Consider the following 23,478-nt stretch of genomic DNA (forward strand, 5'->3'; position numbering starts at 1 on the left):
TCTGTTTCCTGATTATTTGCTTTTTTTAATTGGAAAGTACGTGCTCAGCCTTCTATGTTTGGCGTTGACTTTTTTGATCATCATGTCGGTTTCCTCACGAGCCTTCTTCACGAGCGAGTGTAAAATTCGCACAAAGGCAGAGACTCCATTGGTGCACTGTCAGTTTTCGACTCCAAGGACATATGCTGAAGCCACTTGGCACAAATAGGCTGAACGCGGCTGAAATGTTTTGTTTAAATATCTGAGATTTCTTTATAACCCTACCTTTTCAAAATACCGGGGACATTATTTGTCTCTACATAGAACATCCAGCAAATTTGGTTGGAACATCTTGGCTGCTAAAAGTGTGAGCTTTCTGTCAGTTATAGGCCTGTTGGCTTTGTGTTCTAGATCGTATCTACCGGTCCCATATCTTTGGCCAAGTAAGCAGAGTACAGATTTTATCTTTTTAATGAACTCACAAATTGAACTTTACAAATCAAAACCTAAGATCGTGTTTTCAAGACCGCTTGTGCCGTTGTATTTTGTTCCTATGTATCCGATTACCTCTTCTATTTTCTCTTTCTGATGAAACCGGCCAGTTATGAACCTTAAGATAATGAGAAACAGAGAATTGAATCAGTTGCATTTTCTTTAATTATCAAGAATTTTCCGCCAAACCATATTGTACAAGGGCCTTAACCTCAAAACTATAAGCATGGATTTTGTTGGTCTGCTTTTACGAGGTGATAAAAGTAACGATGTCTCCCTAATTCATTAACATACAAAGGATAAACAATAAAAATATTATTTCTCTCCATATTAATTATACGTTCCAAAGCTAAGATGATTTTCAAAATTTCAGTCTAACAGTTTTCTTACAACCTCCTAAAGATAAAAAAAATCAGTGGCGCTACAACCTCTGGGCCCCAGATTTTTTAATCAAAGTCATGTTGATTTTAAAATCTAATCAGCAAGTATCAGTGTCACCTCCAGAACTGAAAAGTCGACCGCAGTGTAACACCTGTAAGATCTGTCGGTATCCTCACGATGTTTTCATTTTCACCGTTCGTGTGAATGTAAATAAAAAATTAAACTTATTGTTACCGACTAGGCCTTAGGATGTACACATGAACCAATACCCCAGTATTATAATAATTTGAAAAAGCATTATCTAATTAACATTTGATGCATTTTATACCATAACAATCGTATATGGCATATATTTTATTCCATATAGTAGGGTATGCTTGTATGGGAATCTGGAAAAATCAAAGTCTTATAGTAAATACTACACAATATAGTATGTTCATTTTTAGTGTGTATCTACGATACGCTACACTTGTATGAAAACCCGCCATTTAAAAAAATTATTATTAAGCACGCGCAAAGGAGAAATCAAAACTAAGGATTCTATAATACATAAAAAATGTAATAAATGTACCGTAATTACGTAGAATATCAGTTAAGAGAGGTTTAATTTTACTCTTAATGAAACGAACTAAAGCCTCTATAGCGCTTTGTTAAGGACAAATTAGATTTAAATTTAATTAAGTTCTTTCCTCAGGGAGATCAGTATGGAAACTTTGTAATTACATCAGGTTTAACTCTCCTATTACGTGACAATGTATTTAAATAAAAATCAACTTTAAAAAAGATCCGGAACATAGACATAATACAGTCATTTAGTATGTAGCTTTTTTTGTTTAGTTAGTTATATATTATATTGAGAAGTATTGTGAAGTTTGCTTACTAAACTAAAACGGCGAGTGTTTACACACTACATCTTTTGAATTCTGCACTATTTGCGCCTAATTTGGATAAATAATAATTATTATTTGATATTTATAGAAGTGTAGTTTACTAGTAGTCAAAACAATCAAATATACAGTATTGACAATTTTTTTAACCCAAAAATTATTTAATGTCCAGTTTATGGTTAGTACCATATACAGTCCAGTAGTATGGTAGTCCATAGAGGTCTTATTTTTAAGTAAAACAGTTTTAGCATAGTTTGAACTACTTAATTGATATGAATTATTTATTTATTTTATATTAACATAGCAGACTCGGCCAAGCGTTGCTGTGGCTAAGGTTTTTGTTATATTACATAGTAGTAAATTAATCAAGGGAAACCGTAGGAGAACTTATGTGAAACGTTGGTACCACGACACGGACCTAAACTAAACTACCTTTAACTCAGCGCCATCTGTTAGAATTGTATCAAATAATAAACAAATGTTAATGTTATCGTAATTTTAGTAAGGATGCCTATTTTTTTTTAAAATGAAATATAGCCTATGTCACTCAGGAATGATGTAGCTTTCCAACAGTGAAAGAATTTTTCAAATCTGCCAAGTAGTTTCGGAGCCTATTCAATTCATACAAACAAACAAAAAATCAAACCTTTCCTCTTTATAATATTAGTATAGAAGATAATTTAATGAAAAGCAACTGGCGGCCTTATCGCTTTAGAGCGATTTCTTCCAGACAACCACTGTGAGTAAATTACATAAGGTAGGCAAGAAGTGCAAAAATACATATTACAAATACAATAAGAAGGAAAAAACATATTTAACAGAAACAAAAAGCAATAAAAATAAACTAAACTGATATAGAATACATAAAAAAAAAACAAAAAGTAAAAAGTGCACATGACACATGATAATCTAATTCAAGAAGGAAGTAATCATTTGGTACTAGCGATCCTTTTTAATATAACATATTGAGTGATATAAATCTTTTATCATATATTTATTTACGTTCGCAAATCATCATGTTTATAAGTATGCCTTCGTAGTGACCTAGTTGGGGTAAGGGCCGACTCCCCGCTGACGCTATTACGTGACGGACAGCCAGATCTAATTATTTTTATATTGAATATGGTATATAAAGCAAGCTAAGACCGAAGAATAAAACTTTCACACAAATTCCATTCAGAAGACGATCCGGTTCGAAGAGAAAATATCTTGCAAAGTACAATTAATTTTCATGTCATTCCTATAGATTTTAGTCCCTAAATTATCCCCGATTGAGTAACTTAGATTTATTTCGACAGAAACAGTATGTTTTCTTTATTTATTAGTAACAAGAATATTGTTTCTCCCGTCATTAATCAAGAGGATAGACAGGATACCTGGAGATAGTGGGAATTTATGGGATTTTTTCCTGTCTTTCCAATTTAACTTATATTTAGGTTTTTGACATAGTTCGGTCCATTAATACTGGACTGGTATGTATTAAAAATTCGGTTGTATTTTGAATTTCGATTCTTTTTGGTTTTGTATTGAAATACATAATTTTTGTTAAATAAAATTTTAAAATCTGAATATGTAAATACATTTTAACTTTAACATGTTATGTATGTAGTAATGATATTATTGAAGTCTTTAACTCTAAAGATCGGACCAAATGAAATTTTGTAATATTATACAAGACTTTAAGTCTAAGCCATAAAACTGTTGGCCTATGTCCGTACGCGCTACTTACTATCTTGAGTAAATTTTGAATACATTGAAGATAATGAAAAAAACTAAAAAATCTCACAAAGCTAATCGAAAATATCTTGTTTCAGACAGCATCTAGCGCCTGCAAAGCCTAGCCCAAAAATGTGAAGCGCGCACGCACATGATTTCAATAGCAAATTTCACGCACACATCGATAAATCAGGAGCCAATCACATACAAAAATGAGACGCACACACGTGACGTTTTCGTTGATTTTGACACAAACACGACGTTCCCAAATTTTACTGAATACGCAGAGATTCCATATTACATAAAAGCGACATCTATGACATTTTGTATTGTCATAATGTGTTTAGGTGTTATTGGGAATGTAATGGTGCCGATTGTGATTCTGAAGACGAAGGATATGCGGAATTCTACAAACATTTTTCTGGTGAATCTGAGTATTGCTGATCTCATGGTGTTGCTAGTGTGTACACCTACTGTGCTGGTGGAAGTCAACTCGAAGCCGGAAACATGGGTGCTTGGCAAGGAGCTATGTAAGTAGATACTTTTATATTTATATAATTACTTTATGAATATGCCAACAGGTTCGAATTTAACGACGTGGAATAAGTGATGATCTTATGTTCCAAAATTAACGTATTTTATTTACTTTTTATTTTATTTTGAATCGTTTCTATAGTACCTACTGAGAAATACACAAATATATATAGGTATATATAAAAATCTAATAGATAATATTATAAGCTTTTATATTTAAGTGTGTGTCTTTCTTGATTTTTGATATTTTGAGTACAATATTGCATTATTATATTACTTAGATTTCGTATTTTTCACTTTGTTTAATTACTTGATATATTTCTCTTTGCTACACGATCCAAAACATATAAAGATAACGTATTTAATTTAGTTAAAGAAAACATTATGAAAACGTCAGCGGTTTAACTGAACAAATTCTTAATTTGACCTAAAACTCGTAAGATAAATATTTTTAATGTAAAAGTTTATATTATATTTTTAAATATTAATGAAATTAACATAAAATTAAATTACGTAGCGAAATTTTAATGCGTATTAAATTTCAATAACTGACAAAATTAATAAGAAATTCAATCGAAATAACCCATTACAACATTATTTCGAGAATTGTACCGTTTTTATGTGGGGATATTATCAACGATGTTTCTCGTAATTGTTTTGTTTGGTTCGATTTACGTAATTTGCGTTCTGGGTAATCTTCGTTTTGGTTATGCTTTGATTGGACATAATCTGTTCTGAATTCAAAGATAAATAAAATTGGTATAAAGCGCACAGATTACTACGTGTGTTTCATAACCAACTAGAATTTAAGATTTTTTTTAAATGTATAATATTACACAATGCCTTGATTTCTCTAGCCTATAAAAATATTAAACAGACACACGTGCCGTGCCCACTAGGGCATAGAGGGTAACAAACTCTATGAAACATTTTTTTATAAATTAACATTAATATGGATTGTGTTTAAATATTATATAGATATTTATCGCGTATCACAGATAAAAGTATTTTATTATTAACCAACTAAATATAAAATTCTAACAATAATGTAATTTAAACAATACATATTTTCGAAACTATGTCATCAACTAAAAAGGCTCAATTTCTGTATACGTAGAAAATACAAATTTAAATGATTTTCAAAACATTTGCCATTCATTTTACCGGTTCCCGCCTAATTATTGTATTTTATTGTGCTGATTATAATAATTGGTAATTTCTTTAATAACGCCGCGAGATCTGCATTTTTTGATATTCCAGACATTACTTGGTAATTATTGTAGGTTTAAGAAAAAGTTGATGCAGTTTTGATTATATAAGTGTAAATTAAAGGTTTTTTTTATATTTCATTAAAATATAGGTAAGTAAGTCATCATCTTAAATAGTTGGGTATTGCTCGATGACAAAAGACATTGATATATAGTAATAATAATAAAAATTTATAAATAGAAAAATAAAATTAATTTAAGAAGTTGGATCCCTGTTGCTTTAAAGCTTTCCTCGCTGTTTTGCGATACTTACTCGTTGAGCGAGGTATGCACCAGGTCTGGGGTCACCCGTACTATCTACCAGGCGTTAACTTTAACCTTTAATTAGCGTCTGTGCAAACTCCATTAATAAAAAACAAAATATAAATGTATACTTTCTTGAATTATCTCAATATATTCGATAAATCATCATAATAATGAGTAACATGGAGCTAACCGTCACTGTATAACTCCAAGCTTGACAAAAAAAATTAATTAGGTTCAGTCTACAAAATTTGACAGTTTTTTTTAAAACAAGCTCACCTTATTTTAGAATGTCCAGTGTTCCTGCCAGGTGCTCTGGAGTAGCAAACTAATACAAGAATAACTCTGGAGCTATCTGCTAAAGTATTAAAGTACTCCAGGTCGCACCTGGAAGAGTTCTGCAAAAAAAGTTTTAAGCTCGTGAATCGTATTAATAGGAAGGAGGGCGATGCGAGAGCCGCGGTCCTCTGTGCTACCTCTTGTCTATAAATATTTAAAGAAGATTCTCTCGCATTCCGCAGCACCATCAAATATTGTAAATATCCCTGATTTGTATCGTAATAAAAGGAGATGAACAACATATACCTATGACCGGCAAATCTCAAGTAGAATTCAGTATAATATAGATAATTGTAGTGCACCTAATATCGGGCCGACTTAATTGTCATATTTAGTTAGTTATCAATTATTGTAGAAATTTAATTAATGAATTTAAATACATCTTGTTGTATTTTTGGGATTCACCGCTGGCCCTCACTTAATTATCTTATAAACATAAATAATATAAAAATATTATAAAATAAAATATCTTATAAAATAATAATAATAACAAAACTGACACGTAAGCTTATGTTGTAATGATAGCAAAGAAAAACTAACAACACTCATATAAAGAATTACGTCAAAATGTGCGTGTCGTTTTTACCCAGTTCCTAATATCCAAAGAGTAGAGCAGATTCAGAGGAGTGTTGGCCAACTAGCTTCTGCGTGTGACTCTCATTCTTGACGTGGTAGGATGTGCAACAACATTAGTGTGCTTTTCCTGTCTACTCGGTAACGAAATCTTCGGGTTGCCTCAGTGGGTCTAAGACTACAGACCTATGCCAAGTCGGCGGCGCGGCGTCTGTCAAGCATAGGAGTTTGACCACCTTGCTATTAGATTGACAAATGATCATTATACAGAAATCCGAGGCACAGACTTAAAAATATAAATGCGCCGAATTTTTTAAATATTTACAAATCCATCGGTACATAAATAAAAAATTAACGCATACCAAATTTATTTTCCCATAATCACGTTATGAGGAAATTTATGGAACTATTCGACAAACAATTTAACTAATATCAAAACAATTCAAACATTTCAAACATCTCTCGGCAGATCGCTTCACTCGCCTGTCGCAATATTGGAGTTTGATAACTTTATAATTTAATTTTAGCTCAATCTGTCACAGCTATAGCAAATTGACTTTGATCTGTAAAAAAGGTTGACAGTCAAATGTCAAATATCGAAAACTTCTATGTATGTCGATTTTTGATTAGACTGAAGACGTTCATCGTGCGTCTCGTGTAATACTACTAGATCGACATAATATTTACATTACATACGTATATACATGAATGTATATTTATCTTAAATTATTAATTTGTGTTTAAAAACGAGTCCATCCATAGAAAATTAACCCCATTATTTCAAAAAACTAATTTATCTTAAATTACTTAATATTAAAATACTCTTTCGTCTCTGTCTTCCAAATGGTGTTTATTTGAAAGAAGGAGATGAGTACTTTAGTTAAAATTTTGAAATTAGAGTGATATATTTTTTATAAAATTCATATTAAAATATTTTTAGATCCATCAACCCCAACTGACTTTACACTTTACCTTATCATATTGGATATACGGACGGGACCCAGTGTATGAAATGTGAAAGTAGCTAATTTAGGTCTGATAATAAAGGCAAGGCTTGACAGGGGCGCATCACCCCGATGCGGGCATAATTTACGAGCTCCATTCACTAACTCTATATGAAAGTAAATTGGACCTTGGTTGGAATGTCTATAATGTGTTGTCATAGCAGATTTTATAATTAGACTATCGACTAAACTTGCTTTGTATAAAAATAGTCTGTAATTTAAGTCGAGTTACAAAAATATTCTTTATAATGATAACCTAATAATTATAACTATATAACTATGACTCTAGTTTTCTATAATTGACTATACTCAACTTTATGATGGTGCTAGTTAAACAAGTAAATATATGTTTTATATGTCAAGGAAATGTTGGCGTAATGATAGATTGAGATGATATGAAATAATTATTTTTAATAACATTATTTCACAATATAAAATAATATGAATTATAGTCGTTACTTCATGATCCATTATTCTCATCCTGAACTTTTCGATAGTGATTTCTTGCAGTCCAAATCAAGCCAAGTCGGGGTCTCCTTTTTTCCTTCTTCTCTTTCCTCTTACAGAATCCATTCTCTTAAGCTATTAGCCCATCTTTAATTGCGATTTTCTTCTTTGATTGCGACAAGCCCTTTGCTATTCCCAATGGCTGTCATTTGTTCTATATTTGTCATTCCTTTGTTTGCTAAAAGTAAATCTCACTAAGTAGTTTAAGTGTAATTTAGATACATATTACATTACCCTTTAAATGGAAACTTAATATATATGACTAATATAACTTCACTCTTCGTAAACAATCGCTGAAAGTCAGACTTACTGTATCCTTGAAAGAAAACACTTTTTTACGGATTATTGTATTTAAACTTATAATTATTTAGGCATAATTTTATTTTTCGACGTTTCGCGTGCAATGGAGGACACCGTGAGCAATTTCTGCAGAAACCCTACATCTTTTAGTCGATACCAACTCCGGGGAAATAAATACAGATAATACAACGTTTTCTACAGCTGTGATACTTTTTGACATTTAACACCTTTTTTTTCAGTCACCGTGACCACGCACGCTGTAAAGCACGCGAAACGTCGGTTTAAATTTAAAATTATGCCTAAATAATTATAAATTTAAATAATACATAACTATAATCCGCAAAAAAGTGTTTTCTTTAAATCTGTAAAAGTTATGTTAATAAAAGACAATATTACTGTATCCTTATTAAAAAAGCCTTAAAGGTATATATATACCTCCAAGGCGTTTTAATATTTGAAAAAGATTAATTTAATGAGCACAATAAAATATTATTTAATACCCTGAGGCAATACTAGCTAAAGTTTACATCGAGTCTTCAACTTTGATAGGAATTTATAACATTTAAATTTATATTACCAAACAGTTTTAGCCCGCTAGTTAAAATATTATAACTTCGTTTTACAACGTTGTTACTGTTATATTATGATAGATATAGCAAGTATCATAGCAATAATGCAAGAGAATGACAAAATATCAGTCCACAAAAATATTGGTTTCTTTTAATTAAGTTAAGTCGAGATCCTTTAATATTTCTTTTAAATAATCCACATTCACGCGATTTACTATCTGTACTAAAGGTTTTATTTGTTTTATTGTAATGCGCGGTATCCATCTCGCTAATTTGTTTACACATCGGAAAGCAATCGGCGAGAAACCACGCCGCCATTACGATAAGTGCAGGCATATAATAAACCTAGAAAACCCGAGAAAATACAGAATAATTCGAAAAAGATCTTTTTCACAACATTAATTGACAGCTGTTTGAGAAACGAGGCCGCACATTATTATCTTTCGGAAAAGTTTTTGTGACGTTATTTAATTAGAAATCTTTGCGGATTTGAAGACTTTTGGAAATGTTAATTTGAGGCTATTTTATTATTTGCTTGACTTATTACTACTAATCAATATTTTGCTGCTATCATGAGTTTTCAAAGCATAACTGAACTAACAATATTTTTTTTAACGCCAGTACGTTCTATTTAAATATAACTTCGATAACCTATGATAAACGCGAATTTATTTTACCATTTACATATTCTCGACGTTTACGTGCTTTATATTAGTTGTCGCCAGAGATAGACCTGTAAATGAAACAACGAAATTTAGAAAATCATTAAATATGTCCAGTAAGAACGTACAGCCAGTACCTTCGGAACCTTGCCTAAAGGGACTCCTTTTAATAATATATTTTAATTATTAAATTTTAAGGTTAGTTATAAGGTATATTAGAATTAAATACAAATTAACTAAGAATTATGTTTAATTTCATATTATTTTCAGTATGCCAATAAAGCTGGCCCCATACTTCAGCCTTTATTTATAAATATAAAACATAAATAAATGTTTTTTTCTCTCCAGGCCTAGCGGTACCATTTGTGGAACTGACGGTAGCGCACGCGTCGGTCCTCACGATTCTCGCGATAAGCTTCGAGCGATATTACGCTATTTGCGAGCCTCTACGCGCAGGATATGTCTGTACGAAGACGAGAGCAACACTCATCTGCGCACTGGCATGGTTCTTTGCCGCTTTGTTTACGAGGTTTGTATATTTGCTTAGTGTGAAGTGGGTACGCCTCACAAGCTTGCCATTTGCCGCAAGTCGCAACCGAACGGTCCACAGACAAGTCCATCCGAAGAATTTTAAAAACTTCGTTTTAAATTTTGCTTGAATGTTTGTTAATATATCTAATATGTATAGTATTTTACGTGATTCAACTACGTGTGTCTAATAGTTTAAGTAATATACTTGTAACAATATTGTTTTTAATTGGGAACTTTTCATATGTTTTGTAACAAATGAACTGCTAAGAATAAATAATGTTAGTAGATATTATTAAGTTTATAAGTAAGTTAATTTCGTCAAGATCTATGACTTAAGTATATACAAACAAAATAGCGTCTTCTAGTATGAAAAAACAAAACGAGAACTTTCTACATCTTTCATGACGCTTAAAGAACTATGAATCTGCAGTCTCAATGGTTGTTTCTGTAGATACATGACATTTACTAAAATCACTGTAGTTTTGATATATAAACAAAATAAAATATCTTAAAGTTTACCACTGGTATCAGTTCCGTCAAAAGTTATAAAGTATTTAGTTCAAAGGGATAGATATCACAAAAGTTTAGTAAACAGTTTGTCCGGATTATAGTACCCATTTCAACGACGGATTATCCGTTAAATTCAAGGGAAGACAAAGTTTCTAATTGTAAAGTTTGACAACGCGTCAGCGCGACTCTCGGAGTTCGGGTGAGAAGTGCAAATTGGAACAACTTTGTATGTACTGCATAGTTCTCATTAGCGTCTGAACTCTTGATTGGGCATTAAAATTTAATTATTGCTCAATGATACATTAACGACATCCGGAGTTTAATGTTTCTAGAAGGAGGGAAGTTAAAGCAGGATGAGATTTTAAGTTGTGTAATTTTATAGCAGTATCTGGAAGTTGCTATCATCAATAGGAGTTTCGAAAAAAATACATAGCTTTTATTCAATACAATTAGCTAATAGAATTAGATGCCGATGATATTTTGGCGATAGAGTCAATTTCGATGTACATCTTGTGTTCTGATTAAATTTAATTATGTTTACTGTAGCGTGTTTTCAAGTATTTAAGGACATTAAATATTTACCCAAATCAGTTATATATGTGTACATAGCTAAAGTGCTCGTGGTACTTAAAAGTTATATAAGAAAATTTCTGTATGAATTTTTCACATTTTTAAATGTAGTTTTTCATTTCGTGTATTATTTCAGTAAAATAACTTCTGCAACAGTTGTTAGTCGAAAGTTGATTTTACGTATTTTATACCTCATAGAATTTTAAATTTAAACCTTATGCACCTTTGATTTCTAACTTTTTATTTCAGTCTTTCAGCACGGTTTTTCTGTTAAGTCATAAAATAGTATTTTCATTTCAAAGGTTAAACTTTTCCCCTACAAACTTTAAATATAAAGGTATTTTCTCCTCGACTCGGCAATGCTATATAAATTTCACAAATATATGAAAATATCTAATAAATTCACTCCAGGTAAAACGTCTACGAAATTTTAAAATTAGTTATCAGCATTTTTAAATCAAATAGTATACAAAACGTTCAAGGAAATTTTTCAATATTAACATTTTTTCCAATTAAAAAAAAAACGAAAACTCTTAAATCAACCAAACCATATAGGATATCAATAAATCAAAAAGTTATAATATCATGAAAAATAATTTATTGTCTTTTATTAACATAGCTTTTACACATTTAAAGAAAACACTTTTTTACCGGATTGTTAGTTAAACTCTGAGTAAGTTAATATACTATTATTTATATAACAAAATAAGCTACCATTACAGATTACTCAAATACGGCAATTATATAATTCATGTCACATAAAAAACAATACATATATATAATAATAAATACAAATATAAAAAAAACAACACAACAATAAACAATATATATTTTTTTTTACATAAAGATTAATTATTTCTTACAGTATAGGAACTGATATGAAGCAGGTATATTGTCAGTTCACTCAACGGACAATTAAACACGTTAATAATAATACGTATATTAATAATACGTTAATAATAATGTTAAGCTGCATACAGTTCATTAATTCTTTCTATAAATTGTGTCATGTCATTTCGTCATAGGAATCAAACCAGAAATCACTTATTACGTGCGTGAACCGCGACCTAAATATGTATTATATATATTGACCTATATATGTATATAAATAAATGGGATATGAGTTTTTTTTATAAAAAGTCTGTTGCAGTTGGCACTTCTAAAACGGTAATAAAACAGCTGACGGCACAGATTAACAACACCGACAGTTCGCAATACTTTCCTTGCACTTATTGTTTAAATTTTAGTATAGCCATAAACTTGTCTAGGTTCTTGTGAGACTATTAGGATTGATGTTTAGTACTTATTTGGTTGTTAATCAACAAATTTAATTTAACACTGCGTTAATTAAAAGTAAATGTGTTTTTGTCGTTGAATTTAAAAGGTGCTAATATCCAAAGTAATGGTGAAAACTATATATATTTATTTATTTATACCTAGCCTTATATCAGAATACGGAATATATACATTATAGCTATTGTTTTTTATTTACGATAAAGATTCTGTGTGCCCACGGCCAAAGGCCTCCCCCATTTTCTCCATTTTTCCTTATTGTATATCAATGTCGTCTAGGTCTTTCCCGCCATTTCCACAATTTCGTCGGCCCACCTTTTAAATTGCCTGCCTCGGTTTCTTTTATGGCCTCTTGGTTGCCATAGGGTTACAATTTTACTCCATTTATCTGCTCCTCTTATAGTATATCCAGCCTATTTCCATTTAAGTTCTTTTGTTATATATTGTTAAGAGATAAAACAGGGTTTGCTGACGTTGTATATAATGGTGAAAACTATATAAGTAAGGGTAAATTTTATTATATTACATGGTGTCTTACATTATAATTGTAGCTAGTTTAATACTTAGTTACTTTAATAATAGTTACTTTATGCTTACCAATTTTATGCGTTTTACAGTTATAGTCTGTGAAAATATATCTGTTACCACAGATTAAATAAATTTGACACATCACTTCAATATTTAACGCTAAATATGACATTAGTCATCGAAAGGGAATGTATTTCTGACAATTCATAGATTATTTATCAGCCGAGTTCTGTTATAGTAAATATTAATATTTGTAGTTTATGCGACGCTATCGAAACTTGTGCAATTTATCTGTCTACCATTTATCTGAAGCGTATTTGAGCATTTCTTTTATTGAGATTCAAATATTGATTTTGTTTGTTACGGTGGTAATAAATTAAATAATTATTATTTTAGATAAAATGTACTAGTTTTGTCGTTCATAGAATAGTAGAAAATAAAATTCATTCTAAAATTCTTGGCTGGCGCAAGTTTTGTATGTAGTAGTCAGAATTTGATTCAGTTAGTAATTAGTAGGTAAAAGATTTAACAACGGATTTTAAACATTTACATATTTTACCGACTCTTTTAGTAATTTTAGGCGAGTTTATAGAGATCATTTCTCTTCTTCTATTCTCTATTGTTATAATTGGATGAATAGTAGCTTGTCTTGTTTTTCAAGGCTTTTGTTAAAACGTTATATTATTTTATTACTTGTAAATAGCAAGTAGCTAGCAACATAATTCATATGATTCCGTTTCTTGTAGAAGGATAAAGAATAATGCTTTTTAAAATTGTCTTCGTTGCCTCGGTTTTAGCCACACTAACTAAATGCAAATTTCTTCTTTAATTAAGAATTAAATTAGAGCTCATCCTGTAAATGGAGAAGAGTATTATGGTTGGGCACCTAAACTAGAGAAAAAATATTCTAAGATTTACGTAGGTATAGCTTTGGTGTGGCGTTGTAAATTTCTACCTACTATATGTATATTTAAGCTATTTAAATTTAGGTTTAGTTTTTACACAGTAGCATATCAAAAATGTATGTTTTATTTAAAAAATTGAAGAAGTTAGAGTTTATCATAGAAAATAAATAGCTAAATTTATAATTTATTTATTTTTATTACTGTCATGTTACGATATATTTATATTTCTGAGAAAGTATGAACAATGCTATATATTAAACCCAAATACATTTTAAAGTGTATTTGGATTAATTATTTATAATATAATAAAAATAATTGTTTCATCAATCAAAACCAACATTTGATGAACTAAGGCAGCAGTGGAGGCACAATATCAACTAATGTGATGTCCTTATAAGGCACGGACATACCGATGGCTCGAAGACACACCAACAATAGTTGATAAATGATTCTATTATATATAATATAAATAAATTGTATACAAATTTAGTCAGTTAATAGACGGTGTTAAAGTCATCATTTGCCTAAATACTGAACAGCAAGCCAGGAAGCGTTCTTAGAAAAATCCTTAGTGTAAAATATATTTTTGTATATTTTTATGGCCCGTATCATCAAGTCCAGTGCAAGCGTGCAGTTTATCGTCGCTCCCGGCAGAGCTCGTTACTCGTACACTCTCGTCGGTTTACAACTTACCAAATGTCATTTTGATAGTTATAAAACTGAAATGACAAGAGGGGCATGGGGTATTCGTATATCCCTATTCCGACTGTTCAAACTGGTCTATATAGAAATATACATTTATATAACAATAGTATATAATAGCCATACTCAGTAAATCTATTTTCCTAGTTATAGGGATTATTAATTGATTAATTTTCTTTTAATGAAATTCTTAAATCTCATCATAAATTATACATAGGATATGTATGTGTGTATCTCCGATGTTACGCCGTATTAACCTATATAGAAATAGAAACTCGAATGTTTCTTACAGTTATAATATGTCCAGGACCATTGTTCTTTCAATTTCCTGACAAAATCTGAAAGAAGCCGCACCGCTCATTCATCACCCAATAATCGTTTGAGTGCTTACGAAATAACGAGTGATGCATGATATCAAATGCATAGAACCCTTACTGACAAGGTTCGTACAACACTATGACAGCTATATGTACGATTCGCTTGATTGCACAATGCTTTTTCGCACGTTTCATTTCTCCATGTCATTTTACATACATTTGTCTATATCATATTTCTTTGTCACGTTCATAAGTTCTGTTTTGTATTTTGGTTGGGATTGATTGTTTCTACTTATTTATCTTTTTTTGCTGGTAGTACTTTTGAGTTGTTTATGTGATTCTAATTATTATTATTTTCTTTTCAGTCCAATATTGGCCATAGCTGAACTCCACTCCGTAACAAGAGAAGATGGTACCGTCCAGCAATGCCTGACTCAAGCCGTCACTGTTTGGGAAATCACGTTCTTCGTGATGGTCATAATTCTCTTATATATACTTCCTCTCATTATTCTTATAATTCTATATACGGTTATTGCTAAGAATTTAATATCTGCTGCCTCCAAGGTCGTGATGAACAAAACTGTAGATCCTTACAATGTCAGAGCAAGAAAACAAGTTATTTTAATGTTGGGAACTGTAGTGCTATGTTTCTTTCTCTGTCTAATGCCATATAGAGTTCTCGCTCTATGGATAATAATCACACCATCTGAGTTGTCAGATAATATAAGTCCTGAGAAATGGTACAATTTGTTATATTTTTCTAGAATAATGCTGTACATAAATTCCGCGATAAATCCAATACTGTATAATTTGATGTCTTCCAAATTTCGCGTCGGCTTCTGCAAGGTCTGCATCTGTTATAAAAGGGCAACAGACAGAAACCAGAACAGGCGAGTGCAGAGAACGGTGACAAATGGATCAACGACAAGTAGCAGCTTATCTAGAACGACTAACAGCTTGAAAAAACTGTTTACACACCGGACTAGTTTCGATAAAAGCGAAACAGAGGCGGAGAAGGAAAGCAAAGACGTCGCAAGACATAATTTCTTCGCCATATTTACAAGTAAGAGATTTATAAGGCAGCAGTCAGCTCCGGTATGCGAATCTAAACCGAAAATAAACAGAATGCGTAGTGAAGGTAATATGACGGAAGTAGAAAATATATTGCCTCTAGATAGGCCTGGAGATAGAGACACTCCGAGATTTATCGGTCATTCCAATGTTAATACTAAAAATAGATTGGATATTGAGTTGGATGGTAATCGTGATCATGGATCGCTGAGGCGAACGGTCCTGATAAACAGTGCCAAGGCGAAGAGTTTGGAAGACAATAAAAAGTTCGTTGTCTATCAAAAGATAAAGGTTGATTGCGTCGTCGGCTTCAAGTCCAAGAGTGTGGATTATGACTTTCCAGAGAGTTTTGTGTGAATGTGCCACAGATGTAATATGAGCAGTAATGAAACCTCAATTTAAAAATGATGAGTCTTGCCACATATGCCTTTAATTTAGGTAGTGAAAACTGTTTAAAAGTAATGGTTTATAAAATTATACCATATTTAATTGAAATGCGTGGACTTTGGAATTTTTTTAAGAAATGTAATATAATATTTAAACAAAGCTATTTATGTAACCTTATTTAACGAGTATAATATCGTACAAATTTCTTATTTTTGCGCATGATACTCTCGATAATTATTAGGATAGAGTTTTGTAGCTGTTTACTGTATATTCTTTAACTGTGGAATTAGAGTTTATTGTGCAAAGTTTGGTAATACCTCAACTAGTCAGATCTTTTCATAAGCAAATACGGTTATTTAAGACATGACTGAAACTTTTCCGACAGCTTTATGTAGAGTTTGCTTCGTTGTATTTCCATACACTTAGATGTTATAGACCATATTGATTTCTAACGTCCGACTTACATGCGAATGATACAAAATTAAAACATATTAGTTCATTTTTCTATATCCATGCTTTCCTAAATCAATTGCCAACAAGCTAATCCGGATAATTCGTGTCTGGGTTGTATTATTTTTAATTACATTTATAAATTAACTTGTAAAAAATTATAATTTGTTTTCTGTAAGGTTTTCCAATTCTACTTTCCAGAGCTTGATATCTTATTATAGTCTTTACTTTTACGTATATAGATTAACCGTAACTTAAAAGTATCGTGAGGAGACAGGCACGCGTAAGGCACAAAAATCAATGTCATTTGGGCACAGAAAATAATCGCCTTGCGACACAATACATACAGAAATTTAGAAGCCAAAACCAAGGATTTTGGCACTAAAGCCTGTTTTATTCATAGACAATTTTTATCGATGCTGGCTCAAATATCTACGTTTTGGTTCTGGTTATAAATTTTGGTCGTAATTGTAAACCAGGTAGATAAGCCTTATTAAGACTTTCAGATATTTAAGTTTAAGGCGTGCTAGTTTATTTTCACCATACGAGCCAGCAATAGAACAATGTCAGTTGGTGCAAAGCCGGGATTTAGCAGTACGATCATATACTATTACCATAATCAAAAGATAGAAAACAAAACGTCCCAAATAAAGTCTCTGATTGAGTTTCAGTCACGCAAAGTCATACTTTATTAATTTGAATGTTGCATGATGATAGATAATTTTAAGTAACAATCCAAACTTGTCAAAAGACGTTATTAAATCTGCTTTGGATTATGAAATGTATATAACAAAGTGCCAAATTAGTCTAAGTAAGAATTAAGATTATATACTGCCCCAAAAAGACTATTGTAAGAATTAGTAAATAAATATATATTAATCTCTTGTTATTTTATTACTAAATGAACTTTGATAATTGACATTCACTTACGGTTTTCCAGTTTCGAGTGAGTGCCTGTTTTACTAATAAATGTATTAGCATTAAATCATTAGGCATTGTGTACATTCCCATATAACCATTATAAATATAATAAAATTTTTAATTATTGTATGTTTTGTACGAGTTTTTTGATCGGCGAAGTTTCAATATCGAGTAATTAATACTATCGTAATAATAAGAACACAGTGAAAAGGATATAAGCTAGTTTTAGTAGATTAAGACCTACAAGACAAATAGAATCCTCGATAGGGAAGATATATGGAATCGAATAAATATGCATTATATATGTTACACTGCGATATTTTTAGACTATTTATTTCTTGAGACAGTTTTATTAAATAAAATAATTTATTAAATGCAATTTATTAATTATAACTTCAAAGATAAACTATTCTGTGAATTTTAAAAGTCGGACAAACCAAATATATCCACTATTTGTTAAGACTTAGAAATATTTTCTTCGCTATAAAGTATACTTACGATCATAAAACTATATTTTACAGATGAGTTATATTGGTCTGTTTCTCGACGCTCGTATCTCAGCCACTTGAAACCTATCGCATTTGCTGTATTCGCAGTTGTATTGAGTAAACGAGTGGGTTAAATTTCCTCTTATAGTATCAGCTTCAGTAGGGTTAATGTTATATTCAACACACAACTTGACTTTTACTTACGACACCTCTATAAGTATACTTTTATCAGATTACAATGCGTACAGATAAAACTTTAGTTACACAGAGATAGCGTAGCATTCTAATGAAATAGTAGTTCCCTAGTATTTGAGACTTTGTTGATAATAGTCAAATAAGGAATTATGTTTTGAGTCACAAATATACAGTTAAAAATGGTTCACATTGTCCTGCGGTATCTAATTTATTACATAAACAAAAATTTATAATTAATTACTATCGGGCAAATTCTGAATGTCTATACTATCATAGGTAAAAACAATTACAGATCTGTTGTACTGAAGATGATAAATCGTCAATAACTAGGAAGAGAGTAATAGTAAACAAAAGAATCTAGTTATAACGCTCCCGTTGAGTATACACGGTATGCGAATATTGTCATTCCACAGATATTGCGACTACAGGCATTGTATTGAACAAAAGAAGTACGATAAATACTGGCAGCATCTAGCTTTTGTATCCTGCTTTAATCAAAATACTAACTTTTGACCAAATTCTGCAATTAGTATGCAGAAATTTTTTACCTTACACAAATATTACATTTTATGAGAAAGGTTTAAAATAAAAATTATGAAATTGTCACAAGGTAATTACGTACTTTTGTTAAATACATACAAAATTAACGGATTACTTTTTGAAACGAAAATTTCACTTACCCAAATATCGCGATGCGGGTAAGTGAAATTTTCGGCCTTTATTGAAAGACCGTAGAAATCGAATAAAACCACACTAATGACGCATGAACATCAACGATACATGTCTCTTATGTTCGCCTAATATTTTGTATTTTTTGACGCCCGTGTCCGGAGCTGGAGACGCCAAGTACTAGGTCTTGGTAATGGTAACATTTATTATTTTAAAATTCTTTAACTAAACCAGTTGTTCAGACATTTAAAAGGTTATTAATAAATTATTAGTGTAATAAAGTAAACACCTTGAAAGTATTTTTATAAAATTGTTGAAATGAAATATTTTCCGAGCAAACATTCTCTGCTGGAACTAATATTATGTTAGACGTAACTGACTTCAAGCCAGAACGACTTTAATAAAGCCTCGATTTTTATCCAACTTGCAATATAGATAATACTTTTTAAATGTTAACTTCATCAATCTAAGTGATTTTCCAAGAGGACTGCTTTTCCTTGATGGTAAAATAACGTTATAGATCTTTTATTTCACATTCATGTGTTAAGAACATTTTTTAAAGGATCTATATATCTATCTTTATAGATACCTATAGGATATGCAATTGCCGTCTCTCAACTCAACATAAACAACTAATCGTGGACTAATCTGAAAATATCTAAAATTAATTATTGAGTTTTTTAACTAAACTAAAAAAATGCGCGTCTTATAAAGTTTTTTCTTAACGAAGAATAATGTTAGAATATTACTAGCATATCGAGGTTGTGCTGCTGAAAATATATGGCTTTACTAGTAAGCATATTTAGCTAACATTTGTATAAATAAAATAAAAATATATTTTCTTTGTTCACAGTCCCATCCTGGCCGTTGCAACGTTTACATACGAACGTTACGACGACGGTACTGAAGTTCCCGTTTGTCTGACCCAAGCTGACACCTTCTGGTCGGCTCTATTCTTCATTCTCATCATCGCCATCTTCTTTATCATACCTCTTGGCATCCTCTTAGTATTATATAGTGTCATCGCTAAGAATCTAATGGAAAATCCTGTACTTATTGCTCATAATAGCAAAAATACAAATAATGCAGGAAACGTACTCAGGTACAGGAAACAAGTCATCCTCATGCTGGGAACTGTAGTTCTGTCATTCTTTATTTGCCTTCTTCCGTTTAAAGCCCTAACGCTATGGATAATTGTATTTCCCCCAGAGACAATAATGTCATTAGGAATAGATGGTTACTATATACTTTTATACTTTTGTAGAGTAATGCTATACCTTAATTCAGCGATCAATCCGATTTTGTACAACTTGATGTCTTCAAAATTTAGAGAAGGATTTGTCAAACTGTTGAGAGTGAACAAATTGATGAGATGTGGTAGAAACTTGAGGGAAAATATGCAAAGAAGAGACACTTTTAATACTACCACCTCGACTGGGTTTTCCAGCAGTCAGAATGCTAACGATTCTTTTTGGAGACGCTACAGTAATAGAACTTCTTCGCAAAAACTCTTTCTAAACAGAGAAAGTAAGAAAATTAAGGAAGTCAAAGAAATCTTCGATACAAAGGTACAGCAGATGAAAGTCGGTGAAATTGTCAATGTTGAGAACACACGACGAAATAGTATGAAGATCATAGCAGCGATGAATGAACTTAATCATGATTTGGATAGCATTATAAATGGTGATAACGTTAAACGTGATTCCAAAGTAGAAAGACCTAGCGACATAGAAGTACATGTCGAAATAAATTCAGAAACGGTTCCTGATAAGCAAATACAGATTTTAAATCTAGACGCTAAAACTAACAATGTATGCGCGACACTCGTGCATGAATGTGATAAAAACAGATATGTGTGTGTGCCAGAGCAAGATAAAACTATATTTGTATACGATTTTAAAAGCAACGAGAGTTTTGTGTAACAAATTGGCCGTGCCAAGTAAAATGCATTTAAACTTAATTTATAATAAAATTAATAATGTTTGACAATAGATAAGTTTATTTAATATATTTATGATTGTTTTAAGGTAATAGTTTTATGGATAATGGAAATAAAAACTGCCGATGTAAGTGCTATGTTATCAATAAAAGGTTTTGTAGTTATATTTGGTTTCATTATAGTTTTTTAGAGCATGAGATGCAATTGATGACCTGCAAAATATAGAAATTTCATTATCCTTACATAATAGGTGTTTGACTATGGAAACTGTATAAAAAGCTTTTTATCAAATACATCATAATACAGAAATATATTCTTATCGAGCTGTATAACATCAATCACTCAGTAGCATTTGCATTACAAAGCTAAAACTGATAGATGCGAGTATACAAGCTTCGCAAATTTAAACCACTAAGGTCAGTGAGTATTAAGCCACCACCAGACAACGAGTTGTTGAGTTGATGTTTTATCAAATATACGAAAATAGCGATATCGTCTAACGTAACGATAAACCTATAAAGTCGTTCATGGCATGAGTGCATCTAATGCTATTTAGAAGTGGACCTTCATTTCATCAAATAAACATTAATATAAACATACATTCTGTTTCTGGATCGATCTTGAACATATATTTATCGTATATTGCAAGTACTCTATATTTAAAGGTTGTTCTCCATTAAGAAGAGTACTCAAATAAGATCTCATTTAATATAATAATATATCTAATGAGGTTCTAGCAGAGTTCTAGCACTAGTCTTCTATAATTTGAACAGTAAATTACGAATTATATATCTTCATGCTAAGATGTAAGCGGGTTTTTCGCAGGCTATATTAATAAGCCTGCTTCAATAAACACGTGTAATCCGAACACGTCATGGCTTTCCGACGCCTGTTAGTAGCTCGTGGCAATAAAAACGCTGCATTATTATTCTCAGAAAAATGTTTTAATTTAAGCTTTTACAAGAATCTGCTTGTTTGATGGTGGCTTAACGTTTCACCTGAATTTGTTTATTTTAGATAATAAAATAAACTACTCTGTCGAGTGTAAATTGTAAATAAATACTTTGAAATACCTTTTAGGTGGTTTTACGGAAAAGTAATCAATTTCTATTCAACTTTAATTCAGGTAACTTTATTATCGTTGATATTCTTAACGCACGAGGGGCAGTCAAAAGTTAGCGGAATGACAGGTAAGGGTATTGAAATGAAACATTAAACTATATTCCCTTTTCAATGTACTGTCCCTTAAATCTAATACATATATCAGATCTGTCTAATAATACCGTCAAAAAAATTGGCTCTGTCGTCAAAATAGGCCAAAAATTTCCAACTTCACTTCATCATCCAAACTTTTTTACATTGTTTAGTATCGCAACACAACGAGAGCAAATTCTGCCTGGATGAAAGGAACTGCCACAAACTTAATTTTTTACTTATGTTCATTAATTTTTATTGTATGTACGTTAAGAAAATACAAATACTGTACATTTGACAATTCTAATTTAATAAATACATATTACACAATGTTACAATTAAATTTAAGATGAAATAAGTTTTAGTTATCTTATAGACTATTACTGACAATAATAATTATTGTGTTGGGTATTTTAGTATGGATCCCTTTTGGGTATAGGCTTCCAGATCTTTCCACGTTTCTACTCTCTGCTTCTTCTATGAATTTTCCCCCAATTTAGTGGTCAGCCCATCGCTTTTGTGGTCTTCTAACATTTCACCCAAGAGTTTCCGTCTAACATGTGGCAACAGGTACGGTTTGTATACTAGTTTATGAACACAAAAAAGTTAAACAATACAATCTATTGTGAAAAACAAGGGATAAAGTTGTAAAAAGTGCATTTTATTCGCAAAATTTATGTTTCTATTAAAAAACTCTTATTTTTCAACTAAAATGTTCCCTTTATCGCTTATCTACGGGAGGTAACAAGAACTTGCAGGAAATAGTGGAGTTTAAAACAATTTGAGCCTGCGATGCATCATCTCTGAATAGCGGTGCTGTCTCATAAATCTGCAGCAGATAGCTGTTGACGGCAACTTCCTTTAACGGCTAAGCTTTAAAACATACTGTTTTTATAGGATTTAAGGGTATATAGTATAAGAAATAAACTTACATATAAACAAAAATTAATTTATAATTTGTACATAAATTTAATGAATCATGTCTTACTTTCGCGCGGAAATTCTGATTCCTTTACAGAATAATTATACAATTTCATTTATGAAATTCTGAAAGTGTGAAATTATAATTAGATGTGCAAAATCCTAAAAAAAATCACTTAATTGAATTATAATAATACATTCAAATTCTTGATTTCTTGATTGATTTCTTTCGAATATATACTATTAGATTAGTGGATGCGTGGTGCGTGATTTGATTTGGATGGTCAAAACGCTGACTTACTTCATTAGGCAAGTCATCTCCTAAGCTCTAGCTTCTTATAAGTTAGACTGTTAAAGACTAAGTATCTACTTCTACCTATGAGTTAAAGAAAGCAAGTGAAAACATTAATCTTCTATTGTTTGTCTTGCTTTA

The 23,478-nt window shown here is 31.2% G+C and overlaps 1 protein-coding gene across 2 annotated transcripts in view; it reads left to right on the plus strand.

Moving 5' to 3' along the window:
- Positions 1 to 21,076, plus strand: part of LOC110998933 (thyrotropin-releasing hormone receptor) — a 40,920-nt gene extending 19,844 nt beyond the window's left edge. Inside the window, exons 2-4 of one of the 2 annotated variants that reach the window (XM_045630168.1) lie at positions 3,554 to 3,985; positions 9,803 to 9,983; positions 19,845 to 21,076. In XM_045630168.1, the coding sequence (XP_045486124.1) occupies positions 3,607 to 3,985; positions 9,803 to 9,983; positions 19,845 to 20,913 (1,629 nt within the window). In that variant the 5' untranslated portion in view covers positions 3,554 to 3,606 and the 3' untranslated portion in view covers positions 20,914 to 21,076. Of the gene's footprint in view, positions 1 to 3,553; positions 3,986 to 9,802; positions 9,984 to 15,175; positions 16,466 to 19,844 lie in introns of those variants that run through there. The other variant, XM_045630169.1, reaches the window with a different exon arrangement.
- Positions 21,077 to 23,478: the final 2,402 nt, after the last annotated feature.

This window comes from Pieris rapae, chromosome 11 (assembly GCF_905147795.1).
Source record: "Pieris rapae chromosome 11, ilPieRapa1.1, whole genome shotgun sequence".
NCBI classification, from domain to species: Eukaryota; Metazoa; Arthropoda; class Insecta; order Lepidoptera; family Pieridae; genus Pieris; species Pieris rapae.